The 26,161-nt window shown below is 35.3% G+C and overlaps 1 protein-coding gene across 2 annotated transcripts; it reads right to left on the bottom strand.

The window, feature by feature from the left end:
• Positions 1 to 6: 6 nt before the first annotated feature.
• On the bottom strand, positions 7 to 26,024 carry gnal2 (guanine nucleotide binding protein (G protein), alpha activating activity polypeptide, olfactory type 2). Of its 2 annotated transcripts, none has more exons than XM_079863518.1 (12): positions 25,302 to 26,024; positions 19,036 to 19,108; positions 17,690 to 17,744; positions 17,474 to 17,593; positions 13,996 to 14,093; positions 3,886 to 3,940; positions 3,670 to 3,743; positions 3,455 to 3,513; positions 2,973 to 3,093; positions 2,739 to 2,869; positions 2,366 to 2,433; positions 7 to 1,442 (listed from the first exon to the last, which is right to left on the bottom strand). In XM_079863518.1, exons 1-12 carry the CDS (start codon positions 25,771 to 25,773, stop codon positions 1,296 to 1,298), a joined length of 1,473 nt encoding a protein of 490 aa, XP_079719644.1. In that variant the 5' UTR covers positions 25,774 to 26,024; the 3' UTR covers positions 7 to 1,295. The 2 variants fall into 2 exon arrangements, with proteins under 2 accessions (XP_079719644.1, XP_079719645.1); XM_079863519.1 differs by lacking the exon at positions 25,302 to 26,024 and adding an exon at positions 19,296 to 20,081.
• Positions 26,025 to 26,161: the final 137 nt, after the last annotated feature.

Genomic DNA, 26,161 nt, shown 5'->3' with positions numbered 1-26,161 from the left:
TTGTGATTTTGGACACTTTTTTTTTCTTCAATTTTTCTGTTTTTAAAGCTGAGAATTAAAATGAAACGGAAAACAAACAAAAAAAACGAGAAGAAAGGCATGGTGCCGTTTCGTCCGATCATAACCGCGGGTAAGGGGGTCAATTTGCATAATGTATACAGGTTAAGATTTTCTTTCCTATATTTATTGTTTTTTTTTTTTAATAAAGAACTTTTTCTCTTTTTATATAAACAAAGCAGAAAAACAAAAACGAGAAAAAAAAAGAAAAGAAACTAAACTCTACAGAGTAGGTCCCCATCCACAGTCCCTTCTGCCGACAGGGGTGACATCAAGCTGTACAGCGCAGTCAAAAACATATGTATCAGCTTCATTTACAGGTACAGCCATAATCAAGGCACAAAGATCTACAAGTAGATTTTTTACTCTCTTTCAATAAAGTTGTACAAAATAATATAACATTTTATAGTCTGTACAGGAAAGGAAAGAAAAAAAAAGAAGAAAAAAAAATCAAACCTTGCACAGTCTGTACAAGATAAGAAACTAAAACAATAAGAAATGGGGCGTTTCTTTTCACGGATGTTTTGCCATCATGTTCTCAAGAGCAAACTGAGGCTTCAGCAATGTTCCCGGAGCCCCTCCTCCTCGTTTCAATGCCCCGCCTCCTTCCAATGAAAGGGGCGTGGTCATTCCCACCATCCTCTGACCTGTCCGCAAGCCTTGAGTGGGACAGAAATTCATGATGTGATGCTACATAGTGTGTCCATCTTCGTAAAGAAAAAACGTCAGTCAAAACCGGATGGAAAAGTGCATTACTTCACTTCGTTTGCCCAGTGTTCGACAACCCCTAGCCCCCCCCCCCACCCCGTCCCCGCCTCTGTCCGTGGGCGATCTTCAGTGTTCGGAAACAGAAAGAGCAGCAGAGAGCCCTATAGGTCAGAAGATCAAGGTTCGGGGCGCGAGACTAGGACTCCTGGAGGTCACAAGGTGATGCGATCTTCATAATCTGGCGGGAGCCAGAAAATATACACAACGATATCATTTTTTATTTTAATTTAAAAAAAAGGAGGTAGCCAGAGGCTTCATGGAATGGCAAAAATAAAGGCAATCCAAATAAAAACATGGGGGGAAACCCAGTGACCCTCTCCGCCTTCCAGCCCACCGATCGACCGCCCCGCCCCGAATCATGAGTTAAAATAAAACGAGTAAAAACCGAAGTGTGGTGTGCCAAACGTCAGTAGTATTCTTTGTCTGCGGAGTTTGGAGACACGTTGGTAGAGAGTGCAGGGTCCCGACGATCACAAGAGCTCGTACTGCCGCAGGTGCATTCTCTGGATGATGTCTCGGCAGTCGTTGAAGACCCGGCGGATGTTTTCCGTGTCCACTGCACATGTAAAATGGGGATAACAGTAGTGACGGCCATCTCCGCTCTCTGTACTGATCCTCTGTGAAAAGAGACCGTTACAATTAAGCGTTTCATATGATTACAAGAATTGATCCAAAAAAAAATTTGGTTGTAGTTTAACAATATTTAACAAAAGTAATTAAACAATATTTATGTACATCAATTTGACTGGACAACACTCAGTATAAATGCCTACACCAGAACCCAGTCATTAATGGGATTAATGAATCACTTTTAATTGAAAAAAAAAAAAAACTCCGTTTCATCAAACTTTTTCATCAGCCGAACCCCTTTGCCCGCGATATATAGTCAATATTTCAATAATTTAACATTTGCTGATGTGTATATTATACATATTATACATTATTTTGTGTGTATTTGACCGTTTAAGTGCAATAAGCAGCGAAAAATAACTAAATTTAGTGTTGAGAGGCGGCTTTATATATAATATATATATATATATATCATTTTATCAGATGATTTATTGAATTTATTAAATGTATATATACATTTTAGTATAAATATATAATAAAATCATCTTTATAACATGTTTTATTTTTATTGTTTTCATTTGTTTTATACTTTTACTATTTAATTAATTATTAGCTTTTTTTATCAAACCCACAAACCCCGAATTGCATGAACTACACAACTGAGTGAATCCAATGAATCAGAGTGTGGATGATGATTATTAATGCTGAAAATGAAGTAAACATGTTTGTTCTTTGGATGTCCACAAGATGGCACCGACTATCAGTTTACCGGATTAAGTGGATTGTGTAGAGAAGAGTAAATAGTGGTCAAAAATGTTGATAAAATAGATTATTGATGGATTTCTATAAACTGCCCATCAACAGGGCTTTTCTCCATCATTTCATAATAAACACATGCTTTGCTAGGAAAAAGCACAACAAAGTGAATCAGTCTAAACTGTGACTGCAATAGACAAATAAAAATACTAACCAGAAACTCGTCACGAATGAAAAACTTGGCTCTTGTCACTCTGGGATCTTCACCTGGTTCAGGAGTTACTGAAATAGAAGAGTCAACAGATTAACACACACTGTCCTGCACATCAATCAGTCGATTCACTTCACAAAACTGAACGCTTGTGAATCTGACTGATCCGATTCTCAAGTTCACACAGATATAGTGCATAAGTCATTTGGACTACGTTTATGAAGCTTGTACATCATTTTTCATGACAGAATTTTCATTTTTCCTTTAACCCAAAAATCTCAATTATTTGTCAACTACCCACTTATATGAAAACTTCAGTACTTTTTCAGGATTTCTGGGTCTTTAGTGATGTGTGTGTCTGGGTGAAAAGTCTAACCTTTATCTGGTATGGTGTAACAAGCATATTCAGGGAAATAATCTTCAATTTTAGATTTCCCAGCTAATACTTTCTCTGCCAGCATGTCCTGTTTGTTAAGGAACAATATGACAGAAATTGTTCGTAACCATCTGCAGAAAGAAGGGGGGAAAATACAGAGCCCAGGGGTCAGTTAAGCGTGCACTCGCACTTAAAAACAAGCAATAAAAAAGGAATGAGAAAATGAAGTTTCACCTGTTGTTCCAGATGCTGCGAAAAAGAGCAAGTGCTTCCCGTAGCCTGTTTGTGTTGTTGTCTTCCCTTATGACCATGTTGTAGCTGCTGCTCGCTACCACAAAGATGATCGCTGTGACGTCTAAAGAGAAACAGCAAATATTTTTAGAGTCCTTCAAATGTGAAATTGTTAAAGATCACACAATAAAGTGCCCCTATTATGCTTTTTCAGATATTACCTTTCATGTAGTGTTTGATATGACTTTTTGTGAATGTAAAATGTCTTCAAAATTACAAAGATAAATGGAGTTACTGTCTCTCAAAAGAAATAATCGATTCTGAACTGTCTGAAACGAGTCCTCTCGTGTTTTTTTGACCTTGGATGCATGTAAACCTTTTGTAGGAGACTTAATATGGGCACTTTCAACTTGTATGACGTGCACGTGCAACCGGCGGTAAGACGCTTAAATTCACACACTCAAATTCACACACACTTAATGTACCATTAAAACACTGAATCCATTTTCTTCTTTCGTCTCTCTGACCTCCTACATCAAACATACTGAAAGAGAAGAACAGAGACATGAGGTTTATAGGAAGTGAAATGTGTCCCTCTAGTGGACATATGAAGACATGGCACTTCAACACTTACAGTAATATCCACTGTACAATCTTTATTATGATTCTATGGAGCTTTTTAATAAGTAAGTGAACTCACTGAAAGTTGACTTTGTCTACTTGAAATCGCGTCTCAAAGATCCCTGATGTTAACACTCGGCAGCGAAGCAAGTCCTGTATGGAGAAAGATTGAGAGAAAGTGTTAGGGAAGGCCAACTATTGGAAAATAAAGAGCGAGCCATTTACAAAGCGTCTCATGCCGTTTCTCATCTACAAATGATCACGGTGTGTGTTTTTGGGAGAGCTCACACAGTACCTGGTCTGTTGGTGTGTAGTCGCTTTGTCTTACTGCATCAATCCGGTCAAGAAAGCTGTGAAGACACGAATGAAGAAAAAGTTAAATCAACTTTACACAAGTAGGTTTTTCATTAATAAATATATTTTCATGACCAAACTACAGCATGCATATTTTGGGCAATGGCATCTTTCTCATTATCGAGCATAACTGCAGTTTATGTGTGTTTTATTCAATGATTTCCCACAAGAATTAATAAACAACATCTATCTATCTATCTATCTATCTATCTATCTATCTATCTATCTATCTATCTATCTATCTATCTATCCATCTAATGTTCAAAGGTTTGGGGTCAGTAAGAATTTTTTTTATTATTTTTTTTTTTTTTTTTTAATTTTTTTTTTTACAAAATGCACTTTTGGCTGCATTTGTTTGATTAAAAAAAAAAACAGTAATATTATTACAATTTAAAACAGCTGTTTTCTATTTGAATATATTTTAAAATGTAACTTATTCCTGTGATCAAAGCTGAATTTTCAGCATCATTACTCCAGTCTTCAGTGTCACATGATCCTTCAGAAATCATTCTAATATGATGATTTGCTGCTCAAGAAACATTTATGTTTATTATCAATGTTGAAAACAGTTGTGCTGCATCATATTTTTGGGAAACCGTGATACATTTATACACATATACATATACACACACATACAAACACCATATCAGTGACTTGTAATAACAAATGATAATATAGTCACAAATTAATATCAAAGACACTGCTCAAGTACCAGTGTCACTGACACTAGAAAAGAATATGATATCTACACAATAGTCTTCAAAAACACTTTGATTGTGTCTCAGATGAGACTTGGTTACTTTCATCATTTCAAACGGTATTAAAAGTGGCAAAAACTATCAAAGAAGAAGCAACGCTCTCATTCAAACAATGCCATTTGAAGGTGTAGTCTAGATATACCTGTTGTTGCTGTGTCAAAAATATTCACAGGACCTGAGATATATATATATATATATATATATACACTCATTGGATGTGAATGAGAACTGAACCCATGAAAGCATCCCTACAGCAAGTACGCAGCTGAAGAATGTTAGATAACAAGCCCATATCTTTCTCTTACTTCCCTGCAGAAAGGCAGAATATTAGCCCAACACTCTGTGACCATCATGTGATATTAGTGCTATCAGCACTAACAGAGACAAATATAGACTCATCCCACAAGCTTGTGACAACAAGACAATCTGTAACGACATTGCCAAAAAAAAAAGATAAAAAGATTAAGAAAAATAGGTTTGTGTGGAGATCTCGACTCTTGCTTTTATACGATGTTGGAGCATTTCTTTCAGATGTGAAAATGCATATAAAGTATAAAATACTACTAATTATCAGGTCAATACTTTTAACTTATTAATAGCAAGGATAGATCAATTGAAACAAAAGTGATCAATGCGGTTTCAAAACTTTCTATTCTTCTAAGAATCCTGAAAAGAAAAATCAGGGTTTCCACAAAAATATTGAGCAGCACAACTGTTCTCAACATAGATAATAAAAAGAAATGTTTCTTGAGCCATCGTACCATAATTACAAGATTCAAACTGTACAAAGCATTCACGTCCTTGTAGAACTCAGAATTACAACTTGTAAACTGGGAATCTTCTGAACGGCTCAGAGTAGAACGGGTCACGTGTTGTCTTTAAATAAGGGTAATCGAGACAACAGATGAACGAAGCATAAGACTGATTTCTGAAGGATCATGTGACACTGAAGACTGGAGTAATGATGCTGAAAATTAAGCTTTGATCACAGGAATAAATTACATTTTGAAGTATTTTACAATAGAAAACATTTATTATTTCAAATAAAATGTAAACACTGTATTAAACTGCAAAAATATTTGACAATATTACTGTATTTACTGTATTTTTGATCAAATAAACGTTAACCATAAGAGACTTCGCAACCAGACTCCAAACTCCCTGACCCTTGACCCCAAATGTGCAATTACACTTCAGTATTTAAAATAATATTCTGGGTTAAATACATGTTACTGACCACAGAAATATACAATAATATAATATTAATATAATATTTATAAAATAAATATATTAGATATTTGCCACTAAGCATCAAATGCCAATTATTGACCATCTAATGAAAGTCTTTCATATATACCTGATCACATTATCTTTGATATTGTAATCTTTGATAATTAAATCTTCGAAGATAAAAAAAAAGGGAATTTTTTTTTTAAATAAAATCAGGAGCACATTTCTTTGCATTTTGTTTTGCGATTTTTCCGAACAGATGACGACAGATTGGAACAAGAACATTTCCTCTGAACATTGTAACTTTTGACAACTGATAACAACCTCAACAATTAGTCAGCAAAACGTTACAAATTCCACCACTCGTTATAATAAACATACACTGAATTGCTTGTGTTGATCCAGAAGAATCATCTGTTGCTGTCATCTTTGGCGTGAGCCGTTTCATAAAGTGGTGGGGACAAAATCGCCCATACAAAATGTAAATAACACCTATGCATCCCAAAATGCACTTCACCAGCATCAAATATGGCCTTGCATTTCCAGTGTTCACCTCCAGAGGGCACATGTCGGATCTGTGTTTGAGTTGTGAAGGCTGAGCAACCAAAACTACATCTTTATTTTAATATGAGCGCTCTGTAAAAACAGTGACCATACATCTAATGACTATTAAAAAAATCAGCCATACAGAATAAACTAGACACGATTTGCACGACGAGTCCACAGACCGTCTTACGTGGGATCAGTCTCGACACAACGTCAGAAGAACCATCCAAACATATTCATTTAGGCAGAACAAAATATACTGAAATTCACAGACTGTCTCTACGATCAAAAAATAAAAATGGCATGTCAACAAAAACTATCATTTTTGCGTAACATCACATAGAACTAATCAAGTTACTTTAAACTTCATCTTGATTGGATTTATAGCTAAAACCAAAGATATTTAATTTGATTATGGCATTAAAAATAATATAAAACAAAAATATTATATAAACAAACAAAAACAAATAATTATCTAGGTACTTTATATACCTAATTTTCTATAACATTAAATATAAAATTCAAAACTGTATAATTCTATAAAAACAATGGTAACTTCTTGCACTTCTTTAACTAACATTCACTAACAATGAGAAATAAATTTGTTACAATGTTTATTAATCTTTGTTAACTTCAGTTAATAAAAATACAACTATTCATTGTTAGTTCATGTTACAACTTGATTTTCTTAAAGAATTAGCAAATGTTGAAATTAATATGAACTAAGATTAGTAAATGCTTTAGAAGTATTTTTCATTATTAGTTCATGTTAACTAATGAACACACACACACACACACACACACACACACACACACACACACACACACATGCATATATATATAGTTTATCAGTTAACGTGAATGTGTGTGTGTATATATATATATATATATATATACATACATATATATATATACACATATATACACACATATATACATATATATATATATACACACACACACACACACACACATATATATATGGCATGACAATCAGATTTCAGAGGTAAAATGATGCATTGTAAAATAGTTATTTTGAACGCGTGTTTATTTTAATTACATTTAATCGCTCTTATGCTGAAAATAACACACGGTTAAAAGTCCCACACGGTTAATCTGATTCATCATTGTGGTTCTTGCTAGTCTTGAGAATGTTCTGTACCAAAGATAAGATAAGACAAGATAAGATAATAAAGCCCAGATTGTACTCGATGGGCGCTTTGTACGCTGGTTAGGAACATGAGGTTGATTCTAGATCACAGGGGAAACAAGAAATTGTACCGGGAGACATTCCAAAACCTGTAAATCCAGTTCACACTGAACAATATGGGAATGTTTGAACACGTTTCACATGTCCTATTGAGAACAACGGCTCTACAGCTGTGAGTATCGGTGCAAGGTTTCTTATTAGATCATAGAGTGTATTAATGCCCGCCCTTTTTTTCAGCACTGCTGGGTCCATTTCCACTTTTTTTTTTCCATAGGGATTTTTTAAAAGTCGTCTTTATAAGTCATGAACCAAGCCAATCAGCTACAAGCGTGAATCACAACGCTAAAACTTTGATTTGAAGCAAAATAAGTTTTTGAAAATCAGACAAAAACACAAAGGTACAAGACTGTGTACTTAGTAAAAGAACTACAATCCCATGAAGCACTGCGAACAGCATAATCAAATTGAAAACGATAAATATAAAACTACCCGACATATCTAAACAATATATTTTAAGTTTATTGCAAAATATGCATATATATACATAAATGTAAGTATTTTGAGAGCGTTTAGAGATCGACTTGATTACGTTATTTGCAGTGCTTCATGGGAGTGGGCGGAGCCTACGAACTTTTTGATTAGTGGATTTTTCTGTACAGCATCATGGGTAATGTAGTTTTTTAAACAGGAAATCAAATAAGCTGAAATAATGCAGGCTAATGGCTTCAACGGAAGCAAATACAATCGATTAACAACCTCTTAGGTCTGTTTTTGTAGGTTTCTAAGTTCTCGTTCAAAATCAGTTTCCCTATGGAAAAAAAGAATGGATTTTTTACTTCCGGAACCGACTGTTGCACTCATTTGAATTGGACTAAAGTCCTATTCGGATGGGACTAGTTTAACATGGAGAGGTGGGGTAAAGTAATAATTACCAGAGCTTCTCGTGATTTTAGTCCCGTCCGAATGTGCATCTCAGTAATCATTACGGACAATGTCAGTAAAGATTACGGCGACTTTTACCTTCAGTAAAAAGGTTCGGGAAAATGACCTCAGGTGATACTAATCCCGTGCGAATAGACCCGCTGTAATATGTATGTAAATATTCCATCATTTCCTGTTTAAAAGTAGTTTTCCGCAGTTTTTCCAAGTATGGAGACGCTTGAAAAAGCATACAGTTGCGTTCTAGACGCTGGGACGAGTCTGTGGCAAAACTCAAGTGTTTTCCACACACCATTCAGATCAGAAAGAAGATCGAAGCACTTGTTAGAGTGCCTATTACTAACACAATCCAATCTGAAGTTAATTAATACATCGTTCAACCGGACATAACTGTTTTATATATATAAATATAGGTAATATGTGTTTGCGCAGGTGATATCAGGAAGCAGCGTAATTCGCACATGACGACATGAGGGTGACGAATTGGCCATTAATATTACAGACGTCCTGTGCTAAAATTACATTACTCCATCTACCCTTGTAAAGTTCATCCCGTCCGAATAGGGCTTAAGAAAGCTATTTTTTGAGCTTGCATTTCTCCTGTAATACACAGAACCTCTTCCAATCAACAAAACTTTTAAAAGTTACAAACTTTATGCCCTTTTCTTTACAGCAAGCACAACAGTAAAAGAGAGTAGACTAGGATCCGAATCTGACAAGATCAGACAAACTTTTGAATTTTAACCGAGCCTAAACAAACTTCTGGTTTTTATCGGGTTTGGACTTGTAATTATTGAAAGAAGTTATTATAATAAATATTTGTTTATGCATGAACTGGAAAAAAATTGTAAAGCTTAAATGCAAAGCATCTGCCAAATGCACAAATGTAAATAAATCAAAATATAATTTAAGAATGCAACTAAGCCTGTCATGATCATGAATGTTGTGCTGATGATTAATTGTTATACAAACAATTATACTCTTTATAATGTTAAATAATTGAGTCTTTCATTTAGTTCGAACTCATTGAAGATTATAAACAAATCAGTAATGAGTCGCATCATTTGTCATTGTTTTCCAGCAAAACGGTTTAAAAAATAAAAATGTTGCAAAAATAATTCTCATATTTGTGGGACCACATTTGTATATTTTTTCAAATATAAAAATATGTTGCTAATATAAAATTTGACATCTGTGGGACCAGAGGAAATAAATTAATTACAGAATAAAAAGTAAATTAACCTACATGCGTTAAAGTAACATACTTGACACAAGATATCTGTCTATTGTAAATCATATTTAAAAACTATATTCAAAGTCAGCATGAAAAGGAAGTTGAGATAGTCTTTTCTTCCCTGTTGTTACATTGATTAAAGGTTACGAGAGCACACACACAGTTAAAGAAAAAGTGCACAGATAAATCATTTACAATAAATGCTCCAATATTCCATAAAAAAAAAAAAAAAAAAAGATTTGTACATTTTGAATTGATGGTACGTAACATTAATATAATTGCATGATGGTTTAATAATCATTACTGGTTTTCATAGCTCTGAGCAGTTGTGTGGGGTCGTTCTATTTATAGGTAAATGCTGGCAAAAATCTCGAAACAGAAATCCTAAATGCTAAAAAAGGAATTCATAATCTGTTGCTATTTTTATCAACTGCACATGTGCGTGTTTGTTTGTGTATCTATGTAAGAAAAGGCAGGGAAAAAAAGAAGAGAAAGAGAGAGCGCCGCTGTACATCAGTGAATGTTTATTCCCTTTAAGCACTTATGAGGGTCTGATATGTATAACTGCACACACACACACACACACACACACGGGCCCTTTCTGCGCCTCACCTTCTCTTTCTGACCTTCCTTTGTTTACGCGCATTGCCGGGATACTCCCTTTGATTCGGCGGCGCGCACACACACACACACACACACACGTGACACCCTCCACCAGTGAGTGCTCTGCAGTGCTGTGCTATAAATAGCTCCTGCTTGCCCCGGCTGCGCTGTTCCTTTACATAAGCTCTGGTGGAGGGAGGAGGGGGACAGACAGCCCAAACACAATCTCCATACAGAACACACACACACACACACACACACAACTCGGATCTCTCTCGCTCGGACTGCTGCTTTCACTGTTTCTGTACAAGTGTCCTCTATCACAACAGCACGCTCTCACTCGCGTACAAACGTGTATTTGTGCGTCTCGGCGGTTTGACATTGACATGTAATCCGTTTTCTTTCAGCCTTAAAATAGACACGCAATAGAGAAATAGAAACGAACACAGACAGATGTCACAAAATCACGAGGGATCGTTCAGTGATCTCACAGGCCAAAGGGCAGTTAAGATGCATTGCGATAAAACAGCTTGATTATAACATAGAGTTTGCTATAGATTTACATCTGCTCAGATTTACAGTATTGAGGTACAGTAGCCTAAATAATTGCTAAACATTTTACTACAAATGCCACTTTCTGGTTGAGCATAATTCTAACAATTGAAAAAAATTGTAATACTCTCCGATAGCAATGTGAGTAGGCCTATCTTGTGTTGTGAATGCCTTTTATTTTTTTATTTATATATTTCCTGGTTGAGTTACCAAAAAAAAAAAAATTTAGATAAATGCCTACCACACATATACATAACATTTTGCAAACTACAATATGTATATAACATTTTAATATACATTTGATAAATTATCATGGTAACCCAACCAGGAAACATAAATAAATAAATTCACAACATACAATAAATCCCTTTTTTAAATTTGTAGAGCTTTAGTCTGAACACTGAACATGGCATTTTACAAGCTTTAAAATGTCGTGGTAAAAAATATTACTTTTTTAAATAAATATTATAATTTAATACTACATATATTCTTCTGTTTATTTAGCAAAGAAAATAGTGCATTAGTACATTTTACTGTATTTTTCTATGGCTTTTTAGATTAAATGATGGTTTCTCTTAAATTATGGATTTTTATATAGTGATGTGATGTCAAATATAATGTCGAAAGTCAAAAGAGAGATATAATACTTTATTACTGGTATAATACTGAGAGATATAATTATTGGATTACAGGTGTTTGCTAAAGCCAGCATAAATATTATAATTGTTCTCGCTCAGGGCGTTCTGAACTATTACATTTTAGTGCATAACTCGTCCTGCAACATTTGTGTTGTATGAATAACACCTCCAAATCATGTGGTTTGTTGAGGAAATGTGTGCTATTACTTTTCAAGGTAATTGAATTAACACCTGGGTGGACAAAAACAGGCGGAAAAATCTTAAATCCGTTCACACTACGGACAATTACTAAAACCATAATATAAAAGAATAGTAGAGTCCACACCACAACTATAACGATAATGGCACTGAGAAACAATATCATTGGAATCACTGAATATTTCCAGCTGATGAAAAATAAAAACATTGACAGCCAATCAGAATCCATCCTGCATTAAAGAGCTTGCGCATTTAAAGCGGCAGCGCGTACTAACTCCAGATAATAAACAGAACGATATCATCCGCTGGTGTGGATGCTAGTATAGTTAAAATAAGAAATATTACTACTGTAGAAAAATATTATAATAATAATATTTTATAATAATTTACATTTTACATTACATCTGTAAAATCTGTATAGAATTGCTTCATTTTCAAATGTTAAACCATCAAACTTTTATTTGGACTGAAAACCATGCACAGGAAACCCTTAAAGCTTCACTTTTGTGAATAAGCGCCTCTCAATCCAGGTATGGGAAGATTGTTACCGCATGTGTTCACAAATTAATGTTATATAATTAGTTATAGCGCATATAATCATTTATATAAATCGCGATTTCCGTTTTATTTCGATAAATTGCGCATCGCTACCCCAGAATCATGAGGGCGAGTTCTGCAGGGGCAAAGTACAACAAAGTGGAAGCAATTAAATTTATCTGAAAACTTTCTCAACGACTGCACACCCCTAGATCGACCTGGATCACAGCAAACGTATCTGAGCAGACATTGATTCAAAGTTGTATAACAGAGGAATTCTCAGTATTGTAAAAGTCTTCCACAAAGAACAAGCCTGTATTGAGAGCAGCTGGGTGTCTGTATGATTCTCTGAGTATCTCCGGGCCTTTTCTGACTGAGAGACAACAGTCGCCATTATGTGTCAGGCCCTGCACTGGCTGGTGATGGTATCTGCGTCCTACAAAGCGGCTGACCAACTCCCATGACCTGACCACCCTCCTCACACTTACATACCTGACACACGGCCGCTGTTGTACAGGACAAACGTCAGCACTGGGCTAAAAAAGCCAACAGTGGACGTAAAAACAGATCGTTCACGCACCATTTCAAAGGCAAAGACACTTAAATACATATACGACATGTTTGTAGTCGGCTGCCTGGACGTCTTAAGGAAGCCCTTGAATAAATAGGTTGGTTTCAGGTTCATCTGAACCTGATCAGGCACGTTCCTTACAGGGATGTGCAAAAACGACATATTTTCAAAACAGACTAATTCGTTGGTAGCCTGAACTGGTTTACAGATGCAACTTTTCCGAGAATGTTTTCCATGTCAAACTGCTAAAGCACAGCACTGTCAGTGATAGTTTGCCTTACTAATCAACTAGTCAGTTGTTAGTGTCACAATAAATACCTACACTTCTGTTACAAAAGATTTAGATTTCAAATAAATCCTTACTTTTTATTAATAAAGAATCCTTAAAAAAATATCACGGTTTCCACAAAAATATCAGTTTTCAACATTGAGAATTATAATCATAAGTGTTTCTCGAGCAGAAAATCATCATATTAGAATGATTTCTGAAGGATCATGTGACACTGATGACTGGAGTAATGATGCTGAAAATACAGCTTTGATCACAGGAATAAATTACATTTTAAAATATATTCAAATAGAAAAATAATACTTTCATAATATTAACAATATTACCATTTTTACTGTATTTATTTATAATCAAATAAATGAGAAGAGACTCAAAATCATGACCAACCCCAAACTTTTGAACAGGCCCATACTGAGTACTGAAATGTTTACTGAATATATTCCCTTTAGATTCACATTAACACACTATAACCGCAGCATAAATACAATTCATCAGTAAAACCAAATGACTGACTGCAACGACCACTAGGACCATAAATAATAAATGTGATTATTTGTTTGTGCTGTTTAGTGGTTCCTTTTAATTTGTGCTAATATCATAAATATCAACAGAGGAAAAACTCTTGCATAAGACATTTTGTAGCGGCATCTTAAGCAATATGCAATCAACTTCACTTTTAATTATGCCAGTTCACAAAAAGCCACCATCATCATAGGTTTCAGGTAAATGATAAAACTTATACTTACTAATGCGCACAATCGATTAGTTGATATTCGTTGGACCGTTCATAACAGGCCTTAACGCCTTCATCATCCCAGAGCTTCTTCGCATGGTCGAAAAACTCCTGTGGAAAAAAATTAATAAATGTTTATACGTTTGCATGCTAAAAACTAAATGATTGAATTTAGCAACCATTTTTAGAACCATGTCTGCCCCGCTTCATTTAAGAGATATTTCTTGAACTGATACCACTACATACTTCCAGCTACATTCATAAAATGTGTTTTGGTTAAAAGCCTTTTGGCTGTTCTGGAAATAGACTGACTGATCACACAGGCCCACCACTGTGGATTCAAGCGCTGCTTCGAGCACATCTCATCATGCAGGCATTCAAACGCTAGTTTCTTTTCTTAGTTTGTTTGAAACTTTACATAAAGCTTAAAATACTAGCTCATTTTACTAGCTCATATTGCAGTACATTACTTTTAACACTCATGTACTTTTCAGAGCTTATGACCAAATATTAGTCGAAAATAGGGCTGCACAATATTGAAGAAAAATACGATCACTTTTTAAATAACGTGATATTCGATATCCAATATGATAATGCTTTAAGTGTAAAATAAAATTCTGTTTAAAATATATTTAAAACCTGAAAATGATATAACCAACATAAATGTTTCACATTCTTTTTTGCGAGAAGAAAGCATCCCTACAACTTCTGAAAGTGAACATCAGTGTAACCAGGGGGTTTAGGTAAGCCTACATTAGGGTTAACAGCAGAAATTGAATTATCAAATGTAAAAATAAAACACTGCTTAGTCTTCACTGTATGAATTAAAGCTGCAAAAGTTACTCAGTCTCAAGCAGTGGGTGATTTTCTCTTTGTGATTAATGTTAATCAAACAACAAACGACACAGGCGGAAGCAGGTTTATTAGGCTGCTGTCACTTTAAGAGATGCACGGATCCAATACATTGTTACACACGCGCTTTCTTTCTCGAAGATGGGCATTTTTACATCATTTTGTGTGTATTTGGCCATATAAGCTGTGGAAGAGAACTGAATTCAGGTTTCAGCTTTCTGTGCGCATGAATACTTCACTTATTGCACATAATAACATAAAGAATGTCACATGTATGTAACAATCCTGTGTCCAATCTACTCTCTGCGACGACCTAAAACTTGGATTTTTTGTAATATTTTGGATTATTAAAAATCATGCAGTAATCGCAAGCCATTGCGATATGTAAATTTGTGATATTTCGATAATTTCAATATATCGTGCAGCCCTAGTAGAAAATTGTAAATATATTTCTCATGAACCACTGAGTATCTACTGAAGGAAGTAACAGCACAGGAACACTTTTGTGTGTCAATGTTTCTAATCTCATTGTTATAAAGTACTTTATAACAAGGACTCATTTGTACGGAGCCTCTAAAGGGACATGGTGATTTAAAAAAATGAGAGATGGGAGGAAAATATATATATTCCAATGCTTTTGCTTTTTCTCACAAAACTTTTGCGTTCCCCAAAGAAACGCAAAAGCACTGACCTAGGGGCTTTAGGGGCTTCATAGATTTGTTAACATTGGTTAATGCATTAACTAACATGAGCTAACAATGAGCAATATATTCTTACAGCAGTCATTAATTTTTAATGTTAATGATTAAAAATGTTCATGTTCGTTCACAGTGCATAAACTAATATTAACACATACAACTTTTGGGCTAAATATATTTTAGTAAATGTTGAGATTAACATTAGTTAAGATTAATAAATGCTGTAGAAGCACTGTTCCTTGTTAGTTCATACTAACTAATGTAGTTAACTAACTAAAGTTAACAAATGAAACCTTATTGTAAAGTGTTATTTCTATCTGGATTCAATACTTCCTCCAGTGTAATCTTGCAAATTTTATGCAAATTTAAGATAAACAAATAATGCATGTTAGCAGTCAATATTGTATCTATCACCTGTTGAACCCAAGAGTAAACAGCAAACTACTCTCTAAATAAGAACTGAACTTTCTGGAAGTTCCAGTATTTACAATCCAACCGTCAAAATATTAAAACATTTATGAATTCACAGGTGAATATAAATGTCTGCCATTAGTTAATTAAAGAGAAATCCAGAACTTAATTTGAGCTGAGAAAAGATCTGGGGTCTAAAACTGCCTAATTACAGATCTCCATTTCAGCAGAGTCCACACGGTCTAAAAATGACAATCTGAAAAAGAAGAGCCAACATTTGTGCAATCAAAAGTCACAGGCTGAAGACATCTGCCATACCACAGTCCAGCTTTTCTGCAAAGGCGTTAAATGTGCTAGAATATCACGACAAAATCATAATGAAAATAACTGACCCCATTACACACGGTCTAATGCTAACAAACGAAACTCAAGCACAGCAGAAACATATGCTAAGCTAAAGCTAACAGACTGCATCGGTATGATAGAGAGAGAACTTAATAGTTAGTGTCAGTTTCAGTCTGATTCAGACAGATCAGATGATATTCTTCATATTTCACTGGAAAAAAAACACCCAATTCCAGAGTTTTAACTTGATACCTTAAAACGAGCAAAGCTAAGAAAACTTTTCCATGACTTCTGTGTCTTCTAATGACTGGTAAAAATATTGGTTTGAACAAACCTATGCCAGACAGCTACTTCAAGGAACATAAAATGTCTACATTACAAAAATCACTCACTGACAATTTCAAAAAGATGACTAAAGCAATTGATGCAAATGCATTTAATGTGAAAACCTACGTTGTGTTTCTCTGTCCCGTGGATTAGTCAAGGCCTCCTGGATTAGTCAATTTCAAAATTAAATCCTACATATGAACTCAAAATATTCCTCACAAACCTGTAATTTAACATAAAAAGCTTGTGGTTTAACTTGACTTGATGTGCTCATAAACCACAGATACAACAACAATGCATGACAAACCAAAAACTGAACGTAAGCTAACGTAGCAACATGCTAATCATGTTATAGTATGCATAATTTAAAAAAAAACATTATTTTGACCACCATTTAATAAGTTTGAGTACTGTTGAAAATGTGTGTAAATATACACAAAAGCTAAATGTAAAAAATGTGTCTGTAAATGAATTTTTTAGGCTAGAAATGCTAGAACTTTTTCCCACACTGCTGGCAAAATTATTGGGCCTTGTTTTTATTCTTATTCTTAAAAATTATAATATTAACCACCCATTTAAATCGCAAACTAAAACAACAACAAAAGCAGTCAGCATCTATCTTCCCATAAAGTAACGTTCCTTAGAAACATATCCAAACTTTTAGCTAGTGGCGGGCACTTTACCTCAGGTAGGTGATTTAAAAAAGACCAAGCAAAAATCATAATTTTAATAAAGCTGCAATCATGCAAGAGTCATACAAAACCTCTCTGTAAGCGGTTCAAAAGCCTCAACACATTCACACAAATTCAAATGTCACTGAAAGCATCTTAGGTAAATGATGAAAATGAGACTCCTTACCTGTGTGTAATCAAAGTCAGAGAGCGGCGCTATGCTTTTGATATAGTCGATCCTAAACTGGTCCTCTGGATTAGCGAGTGGGACGGGTGGTATTAAAGTGCTCATTGCTGACACTATGGTCTAGAAATAAAAATGAAAGAGTTATGAGCCATGAGACTGAGATTAGATACAGAAAACTTCTAGAAACTAAATCAGGCCTGTGAACGGCTCACTTACCACGATGGCGTCCTTTACATTCTTGCGAATGTCTTGAATTTTCTGTTTCTTTTCCCTATAAGTGAAAACATTTCAATTTAGTAAAAAGGCAGAAAAATATGCAAAATAAAATGCAAGGCTGAATTGCACATAATGCAACACCTCGTTCTAGGAATCGTTCACCACAAAAATAACAATTCTGTCACTATTTAATCACCCTCGTGTCATTCCGAACCTATATGGTGTCATTTTTTTAACTAATGACAACAACAACAAAAACAGTCTAATATGACTTGTGCACGATATTTCAAGCCTTCTGAAGACATATGATAACTTAGTGTGAGAATCAGCCTGAAACTTATTGATGCCAAACATCATCGCTTCTGGCAAAACGTAACCAAACATGACGTATCATGAAATGGAGAATGAAATATGACAGCTGAAGTGAATGGAGTTTCAGACTGTTCCTCAAATGCAGCTATCATATGACTTCATTTCTGAAGTACTTTTATGTTGCTTTCTTAGAAACATAAATACAGTTTGGAGTTGGACACACATTCTCATTTTGTGTTGCACATTAAAAAAAAAAAAAAAAAAAAAAAAAAAAAAACACAGCATACCGGACTGGAATGACATTAGGATATTCATTTTGGCTAAACTACTCATTAAAATTGACTTATTATTTCCCCCCATACGGTAACACTTTAGTTTAGGGTCCAATTCTCACTAGTAACTAGTTGATTAATAGCATGCATATTACTAGGCTATTGGCTACTTATCAAGCACATATTGTTGCCTTATTCTGCATGACCTTATTCTACATCCCTAATCCTACCCAATACACAACTAATACAAAAACGTAACAACTACCTTACAAACTGTTAATAAACAGTAATTAGGAGTTTATTGAGGCAAAAATTCATAGTTAATAGTTAGTTAATAGTGAAAATTGGACCCTAATCTAAAGTGTGACTGACCATATATATATATATAAATAAAAATATTTTTCAAATTCGACAAGCTTAACTTGCCCAACAAAGTTATGTCATTTAGACATGCTATTACAATTATTTTTAGGATGCAAAAAGTGTTTAAGAAACTTTAACACCCATAGGCCTGATGAGCATTTGGTAATTGATTTTAGTCACTTCTCAGCCATGCGTTTCCCTACATCCAGATTCTGTATGACCATTTAACAGTGATGTTGCAGTGAAGCACTAGCCGATAGCACGTAGTGCTACATCACTATCAGCTTCAGCATGTACGAGTGTTTCCTTCGCCATGCCGAGGCTGAACACAGGGCCCAACCTTCATATACCGCCCTTACATGCACATATATGACATTAGGACAGTAAACATCAACTCACTCCGCATTAAACCCGTTGACATGAAGAATTTTCATCTGCTTCACGATAGTGCTTTTGCCCGATTCACCAGCCCCTACGAAAGCAAAAAAACAGCCGTGAGAATACATGCAAAGTCTCTGAGATACTTCAGATATCACGGTGTGTGTTCTTCATATGTACAATCCGACATGCCAGATTGAGCTGTCAAACACGGTGCATTTAAAAACACAGCCTCGGATGGCTCTCGTATGTCAGATATAACGCCTCAAGTCTTCTCTTACCCAACAACAACAGTCGATGTGTGGCTTTATAAGCCTGTCTCTCTTTTTGCAACTGTTTCTCTATTTTCTTGTTGGCCTCTCGCTGTGTTTTCTCGTCGATGCGCTGGTCTTCGGTTTTACTGCTCCCCAAACACCCCATCTTACTCCCTCGAAGCCAATATGTGCGCTGTCCTTATGAATGATCAATCCAATTCCGATTCCAAAGAGAGAAAATGATCCACAATAGACAGAAAGAAAAAAAAAGGTCGCCGGGAAGGTTTTTGTTTCTCCTCCGTTACAACGTCTCAAGCAGTCCGGGCGTCATTCAAGCGACGGGATTGATAAAATTGATCACATATCGATCGGTAAGGTGGGATATGAACTTGCATCTGGATCCGGGGGTCTCTGTGAGCCCCTGCCAGGCGCTCTTCCCTTCTCTTCGGTTCTCTCGCCCTCTCTGTGTTTTTTCTATGTGATATTCTCTGCCTGTATCTCTGCTGTAGTCTGTAACTCAGCACTGCCTCTGTCGGTCACAGCGGGTAATGACCGGAACCAGGAAAACTGTTACAAAGTGTCACTGACTGACTGACTGACTGTCGAAACACTGTAACGAACGAGATCGTAAATCGAACGTTTCAATGTAACAACGCGAGTAAACAACGTTACAATGTAAAGTGTAGCGGATGTGGTGTTGTAGCGGATGAATAAATGGGTCTCAAAGTCTGTCGTTTTATACTGGGGGGGGGAACATATTAACTAGTCTAAGCAGGTTTTGCTTATCTTAAATGGTTTAAGATGGTCTTCTACATCATTGTAGCAGACGAATGGCTGGGTCCTAAAGTCTGTCAAGTTTTATACTGAAAAAACAAAACATTAAACCAGTCTAAGCTGGTTTTGCTGGTCTTAAATGGTCTGCTCCCTCTAAAACCACACTATATAGTTTTTTTCAAAATCAAGGTGCATAACTTGCCCAACACAGTTATGTCATTTAGACATGCTATTGCCAGTTAAATACAGAAATGTGAGAGAGTAAAAAAAAACACTGATTAAAATCAGAGGAAGGTTGTGTTATACTATTTCAACACATTTTGATCACCAACAACAAATTCATCCTAAAATACCTTCTTCTTTTTTTTAAAAGTTTAACTCCAATGACATGGCCAGATCTGGAAGGGAGTGAATTTACCATTGATATAAATGTATATAAAGGAAACAAAACGATTTCCATAACAGTGACTTCAACAAGAACATCTGATTTACCTAGAGATTAATTATTTGGCCTGGTCGTATCAGCATCAAACAGAAATATTTGATTAAATACTCATAAAAATAACATATCACCAAATGACTTCTTTAGAAATTGCAGTTCTCCTATTTTATACTTAAGAACACATATGACTTTCACTTCTCATATAAATTCTAAAAAAAGCTTTTAAATCCATGTGAACTGAAGAGTGTTTTGTTAAACCACTAAGCAACTGTGGAAAACCAAATATGACCACTAGCTTCATTCTTGTGAATACGATCAAACATGGATTGAAATTATGATGAAGAAAACTGTAAAAGCATCTTTTCCAGCACTTCAACTCTTAAACTGAGATATGAAAGGTCAAAAAATATAAGAAAATGTCTTGTAGTGGCTCAAATGGGTAAAACTATAGAGAAAACAGAAGCTAACAAAGTGCATATGGTGGTTTAGGGATGTTAAATGACATTAAGATTTAGACATTTTAATTTAACTATAAAATATAACAATATATATACACATTACTGAGAACTTTAGGTCCAACTATTTGCCAGCCACAAGAAAGAAGACAACAAAATAAGATGAAAACATTGCCGCAACATCATGTGAAGTTTTGTTCATTCAGAAACCACTCTAGTTTTATTAATTATGTGATAGTTGAGCTCAGCTTTAAAGGATTTATGAATTAATGTCTGAATTATTGTTTTCAAACAATAAAACAAAACAATTCATACCAAATACAGTTAAGTTACGTAAACCCTACTTTAGCAGCTGATAAAGGCGATATGGATATATATTAAACACAATTCAAATATACCAATTTCATTCAAACTTCTCTCGTTACCAAGTCACTGTTAAAAAAAAATTATATTATCAATAAGCCAAGGCAACATGTTTTCCCATTACTTTAACTCCAATTTCAACTTCAAATTCAATTAGGCAAAATTGATTTCATTTATTTAATATTTAATGTAAGGCAGCAACTGAACTCAGTTTTAAGTTAAATTAAGGGGATTTTTTTTTTTTTTTTTTTACAGTGCATTCAAAAACAATACCACATATTGATATTTATAGACATGTATCAATTTGTTTCACTGCACTAGATTAAATGGAAGACAGTTTTTGGCAAAATTGTTGAAGCTTGTATTTACTCAAGGACAAAAGCCACATGTATGTTTCTGACCTAAAGCTCAAACCTTTCAACACAACAGAGCATATTGCATAATGCTTTCATTACAATTAGCCAGCGATATGCAGTTAGGGCCACGCTAAAGCCAAAGTACACGTTCAGTAAATGATAAAACCTATTTACAGGGTGACAAAGTTCAGTTTACATACACTTCACATTGCAATGCAACAGAAATGAACAATACCAACTTGAGTGGAAGCATGACAATCTCTTGTTTTTGCCCTAAAAGATTCCCTATGGTACAACCATAATCAAAGTATTCAACGCTAATACGAGCCCTGCACCCCTTTTTGCTATTTACGGGTGAGGCATTCATTATTAGACTAAACGTGCTTTATAGGTCATTAAAATAGGCTATTTCTGCACATTCATTAAATATAAGCTATAGTCATGTTATTAAGTGCATATGCAAAAATACCTGTTACCTCTATTAAAAGGAAATGATATTCACTTTAGGGCTGTTTTATCTACTTCTTGATTTAAGTAGTTACAGTACAACTTGTACAAAGACATTCCCAAGGATGTGTCATTCTTCTGAACTAAAAATAACCATCATAAAGCTTAAAGATAACATTAAAGTTAATTTATAAGCCACATCTTGGATGACTTCTCTGTCTCTTTTAATTATCTACTTCTAAAAACTGACAACACCTCTGTCTGCAGCCAAACTGGTTTAATTGGTCTCTACGAAATTTCAATCTCACAACGCTGAATGCGCAAGGATTTGAGATGCCACTCTGTATTTGTATTTGTGTTTGACCAACTATGCCAGAGTTCAAATGAGCCTTGTGTCGGTAAAACATGAACCTTTTAGAGTTCTATATAAAACCTTTTCTTCTGAATCCAGCAATGATAAATAGATCCCAAATCATTGCTGGATTCAGAAGAAAAGATTTTATATAGAACTCTAAAGGGTTCTTTGAGGGGTTCCCATCATTTTATGGATTTAATATTCATCAATTGTGTTATAATTCAGTTTTTATTTTGATTAAATGTGATAAAATAAACTTACTTTATCACTAGAAAAAGGCCTGGTTTCACAGACAGGGCTTAGATTAAGCCAAGATTAGGCCTTAATTCAATTAGGACATTTAAGTAGCTTTTATAAACATGCTTTAGAAAAAAGAAAAAAAAAAAACTTTTTTTTTTTTTTTTTTTAAGATATTTCAGGGCAGGTTGCTTTCAGTTACAACAGCTCAAACATGCATTTTAGTCTGGGACTATCTTAAGCCTTGTCTGTGAAACCTGCGTAAAATTTATATAACTATTAAACCTGAAAGTGTTATGCAGTCATTCAAGGCATTTCTCTTTATTTAGCACCTTTTTGGCATAAAGTGTTCTTTAACTGAGTCGAGAACCCTAGGGTTCTATATAGAACCCCACTGAACCTTTACTTCGTGAAGGTCAGATTAACAAGGCTTCTGTCCTTCTTTATGTCATGTGCCATTTGATAGCAGCATAAAAGAGTATGGAAAGATTGGAAATTCCCACTGTGGGTTTAGAAGTTAGTCAGTCCATTGTTATCAGTAGCGAAGGACAATAAATGAATGAAATCAAAATGGTCAGAAAGTCTAATACCTTTAGTCTTAATGATTCATGCCTTTAGAGACACGTATGCAGACATCACTTAGCAACATACCAAACTTTACAGCCCAGTGCTCAAGACATATGTGGAAAATGTTTTAGAGCATTTAAAACAGCTGTATATAGTCATAGATACAGTATGATTCTGTGGTGTGTTGTTTAAAGAACCCCTGTGGTGAAAATCAAGGTTTTAAATGTTGTTTATATGTCTGTGGTGTTTTTAATATTCTTTAAGACAAACCATGAGCAAATTCATGTCGACACCATTGCTGAGTATTTTCTCCTTAAAACTGCAGTGAACCAAAGACAGTCTCAAAAACGCGGTTTGAAATCGCTGGTGTTTCTGAGGTCACAAACAACCTTGTAACCAATCAGATCAATCAAAGAGTGGATTTCTGAGCTGGCGTGAGTGAGTGGAGGCGGGGCTAATTTGCATATTCATAGAACCACGTATACTAAATGAGGTAAGGGTGTACTAGAGTTACATTCAAGCTATTTTATTTTTAAGCATTTTTTTCCAAGGAAAAAACATTTAAAATATGTAATTTTGGTGATCAAAGATGAGTTTTAAGGGATAAAAGTATTGACAACAGGGGGACTTTAAAATCAAAGGTGCATGTGTGTAGTTCTGCAGGTTGTTTAGTTGCTTCCAAGAATTAAACAGAAAGATCCTGTGTGTGAGTTGTCAGTGTCCCAGAGGTCAAAGTAATAGATTCTTGAACTGTGACTTATACTAGTATCTTATCAAAGCATCATGCACTTGCTGACAAACTATGAGCTCAGTTTTATTTTCTGATATCTTAATCTTACTCAATATGTTGTCTATGGAATATTGCATTTTTTATTTCTCCTAGTGTTATGGCTAATAAAACGGACTTCTTGGTAAGAAAACACTGTAAATAAAAGATACACCAAATAGATAACATAATGTATGACAAAGTAATGTTTCTTGAAGCCTGAATTTATAGAAGTATTATATAGAAGTATTCTTAATGCCCTGTAATATACATATACGTATTCTATATTTTAATAAATCATTGGGTAACACTTTTTTTGGTTACACTTTATTTTAAGGTGTCGTTGTTACATTGTAATTATATATTTAAGTACTGAGTAATATTAAGCAACTACATGTTCTTACTATAGGGTTAGGGTAGGATTAGGATTTGGTTGAGGGTTAGTTGCATGTAATTATGCATAATTTACTGTTATTACTATGGTAAGCACATGTAAAATATGTAACAAGGACACTGTAAAATAAAGTGTTACCCTTTATTTTACAGTGTCCTTGTTACATATGTTAAATGTACATAGTAATAACAGTAAATTATGCATAATTACATGCAACTAACCCTCAACCAAACCCTAACCCTATAGTAAGAACATGTAGTTGCTTAATATTACTCAGTACTTAAATATATAATTACACTGTAACAACGACACCTTAAAATAAAGTGTAAACAATAATTGTAACCCCAGTTACACATTATCATATATCACATTATCCTTTTAACACAATGCAATGGATTAAAACAAATGGCAAATCCACCTCCAAATAATATGGATATTTCATTATTAAAATATTTTTTTGTAGGTTCGACTGATAAGTTTTCCACTTAATTTGCAAATCCCACTGTTTAGAAGCAGTGTCATACTTGAATAATAATGTTATATTAATATTACTATGAAAATATCCATTATGCATAGTCTATTGTTATAGTTTAATGGTGTCAAAAGCAGATACAAAACAAGCATATAGGTGTGTATATATAGACTAGACATTTGAACCTTAAAATAATCGGTATCGGTCATTAAAATTAGTATTGATTGATCTCCAAGTGTATCATTAGGCATTATGAAAGTATCGATTATATGATATATTCATTCAGGTTTCAAGTATAGTGCTAGCATACATTTTAAGCATTGCTTTATGACGTCAATGCCTACACATTTTCAATAATAGTCATAAAGAAAGCCACCATACAGTAGGCATGGCAGCATCACCCACCTAAGAGCAGCAGCCGATGCGTCTGTTTATATTCCCGTTTGAGTTCCTTCAAGGCCCTGTCAATGTTCTTGCTGACTTTCTTGGCCTCCTTCTCGGCCTCCTTCTCCTCCACCACCAGTTTGTCCCAGTTCTTGTGTTTCTGGGCGCTGCTGGGAGTCTGGAGCAGCTGCAGCCTCTTCTTTCCTCCTCCTCCACCTCCACCGTTCTGGATGAGCGCTCGGTCCCCGTCGCCACGGCGGAGCTCCCCGGCCGGGATCTTACCGGCGTCCCCGGTGCGTAAAGGGGAGGTGGATGATGTCTTCCCGCTATTCCCCCCAGAGTCCTCGTCGCGATGCCTGGAGCCCCGGACGCACGACGGCATCATCATCATCCCAGGATCCGGAGGCTGGTGATCTGACTCCGAGTTGGCGTTGGAAATGGATCCACTGAGGTCCCCAAACAAGCGTGGACGCAGACTGTAACACAGCCCCATGATCTGGCCAGGCGCTCACTGCTGATATTTGATCATAAATACACAACAAACGCTGTATTTCCCAGTGATTTAGCGCATCATCACATGAGCTGGTGGTACATGGTGCGTTTTCCAGCCATGCGTAATCCCAAAATGATGCTCTTGTATTTAAAAAATGCCATTTTGTGATTTCTTACAGTCCAACCTACGCGCAATAGTCGGTTGATCACCTGACATCTGCCTGTGCTGACAGTGCAGGTCCACCTTACCGTAATGTAACCAAAAGCCCAGCCGCACAAAACCGGCGGACACATGTGGGGTCATCTAGGTGCGCTTGGGGATTTGTGCTTATAAATCCCCGTTGAGGGATCTGGGTGGATCGTTGTCTAGACTGTTTGAGCATCGAGGT

The sequence above is a fragment of the Squalius cephalus genome (genome assembly GCF_949319135.1).
Source record: "Squalius cephalus genome assembly, chromosome: 25".
NCBI classification, from domain to species: domain Eukaryota; kingdom Metazoa; phylum Chordata; class Actinopteri; order Cypriniformes; family Leuciscidae; genus Squalius; species Squalius cephalus.
Note: the sequence above shows the minus strand (reverse complement) of the source record. Positions and strands in the feature narration are given on the sequence as shown.

Excerpts from the sequence above, each read along its gene's own strand:
- gnal2 (XM_079863518.1), bottom strand. The coding sequence starts at position 25,773 with ATGGGGCTGTGTTACAGTCTGCGTCCACGCTTGTTTGGGGACCTCAGT. Across the intron at positions 3,744-3,885 it reads ACTACACACCAACAGACCAG|GACTTGCTTCGCTGCCGAGT; the intron begins GTACTGTGTGAG and ends TTCTCCATACAG. Across the intron at positions 3,094-3,454 it reads ATGGATTCAGTGTTTTAATG|ACGTCACAGCGATCATCTTT; the intron begins GTACATTAAGTG and ends GTTTCTCTTTAG.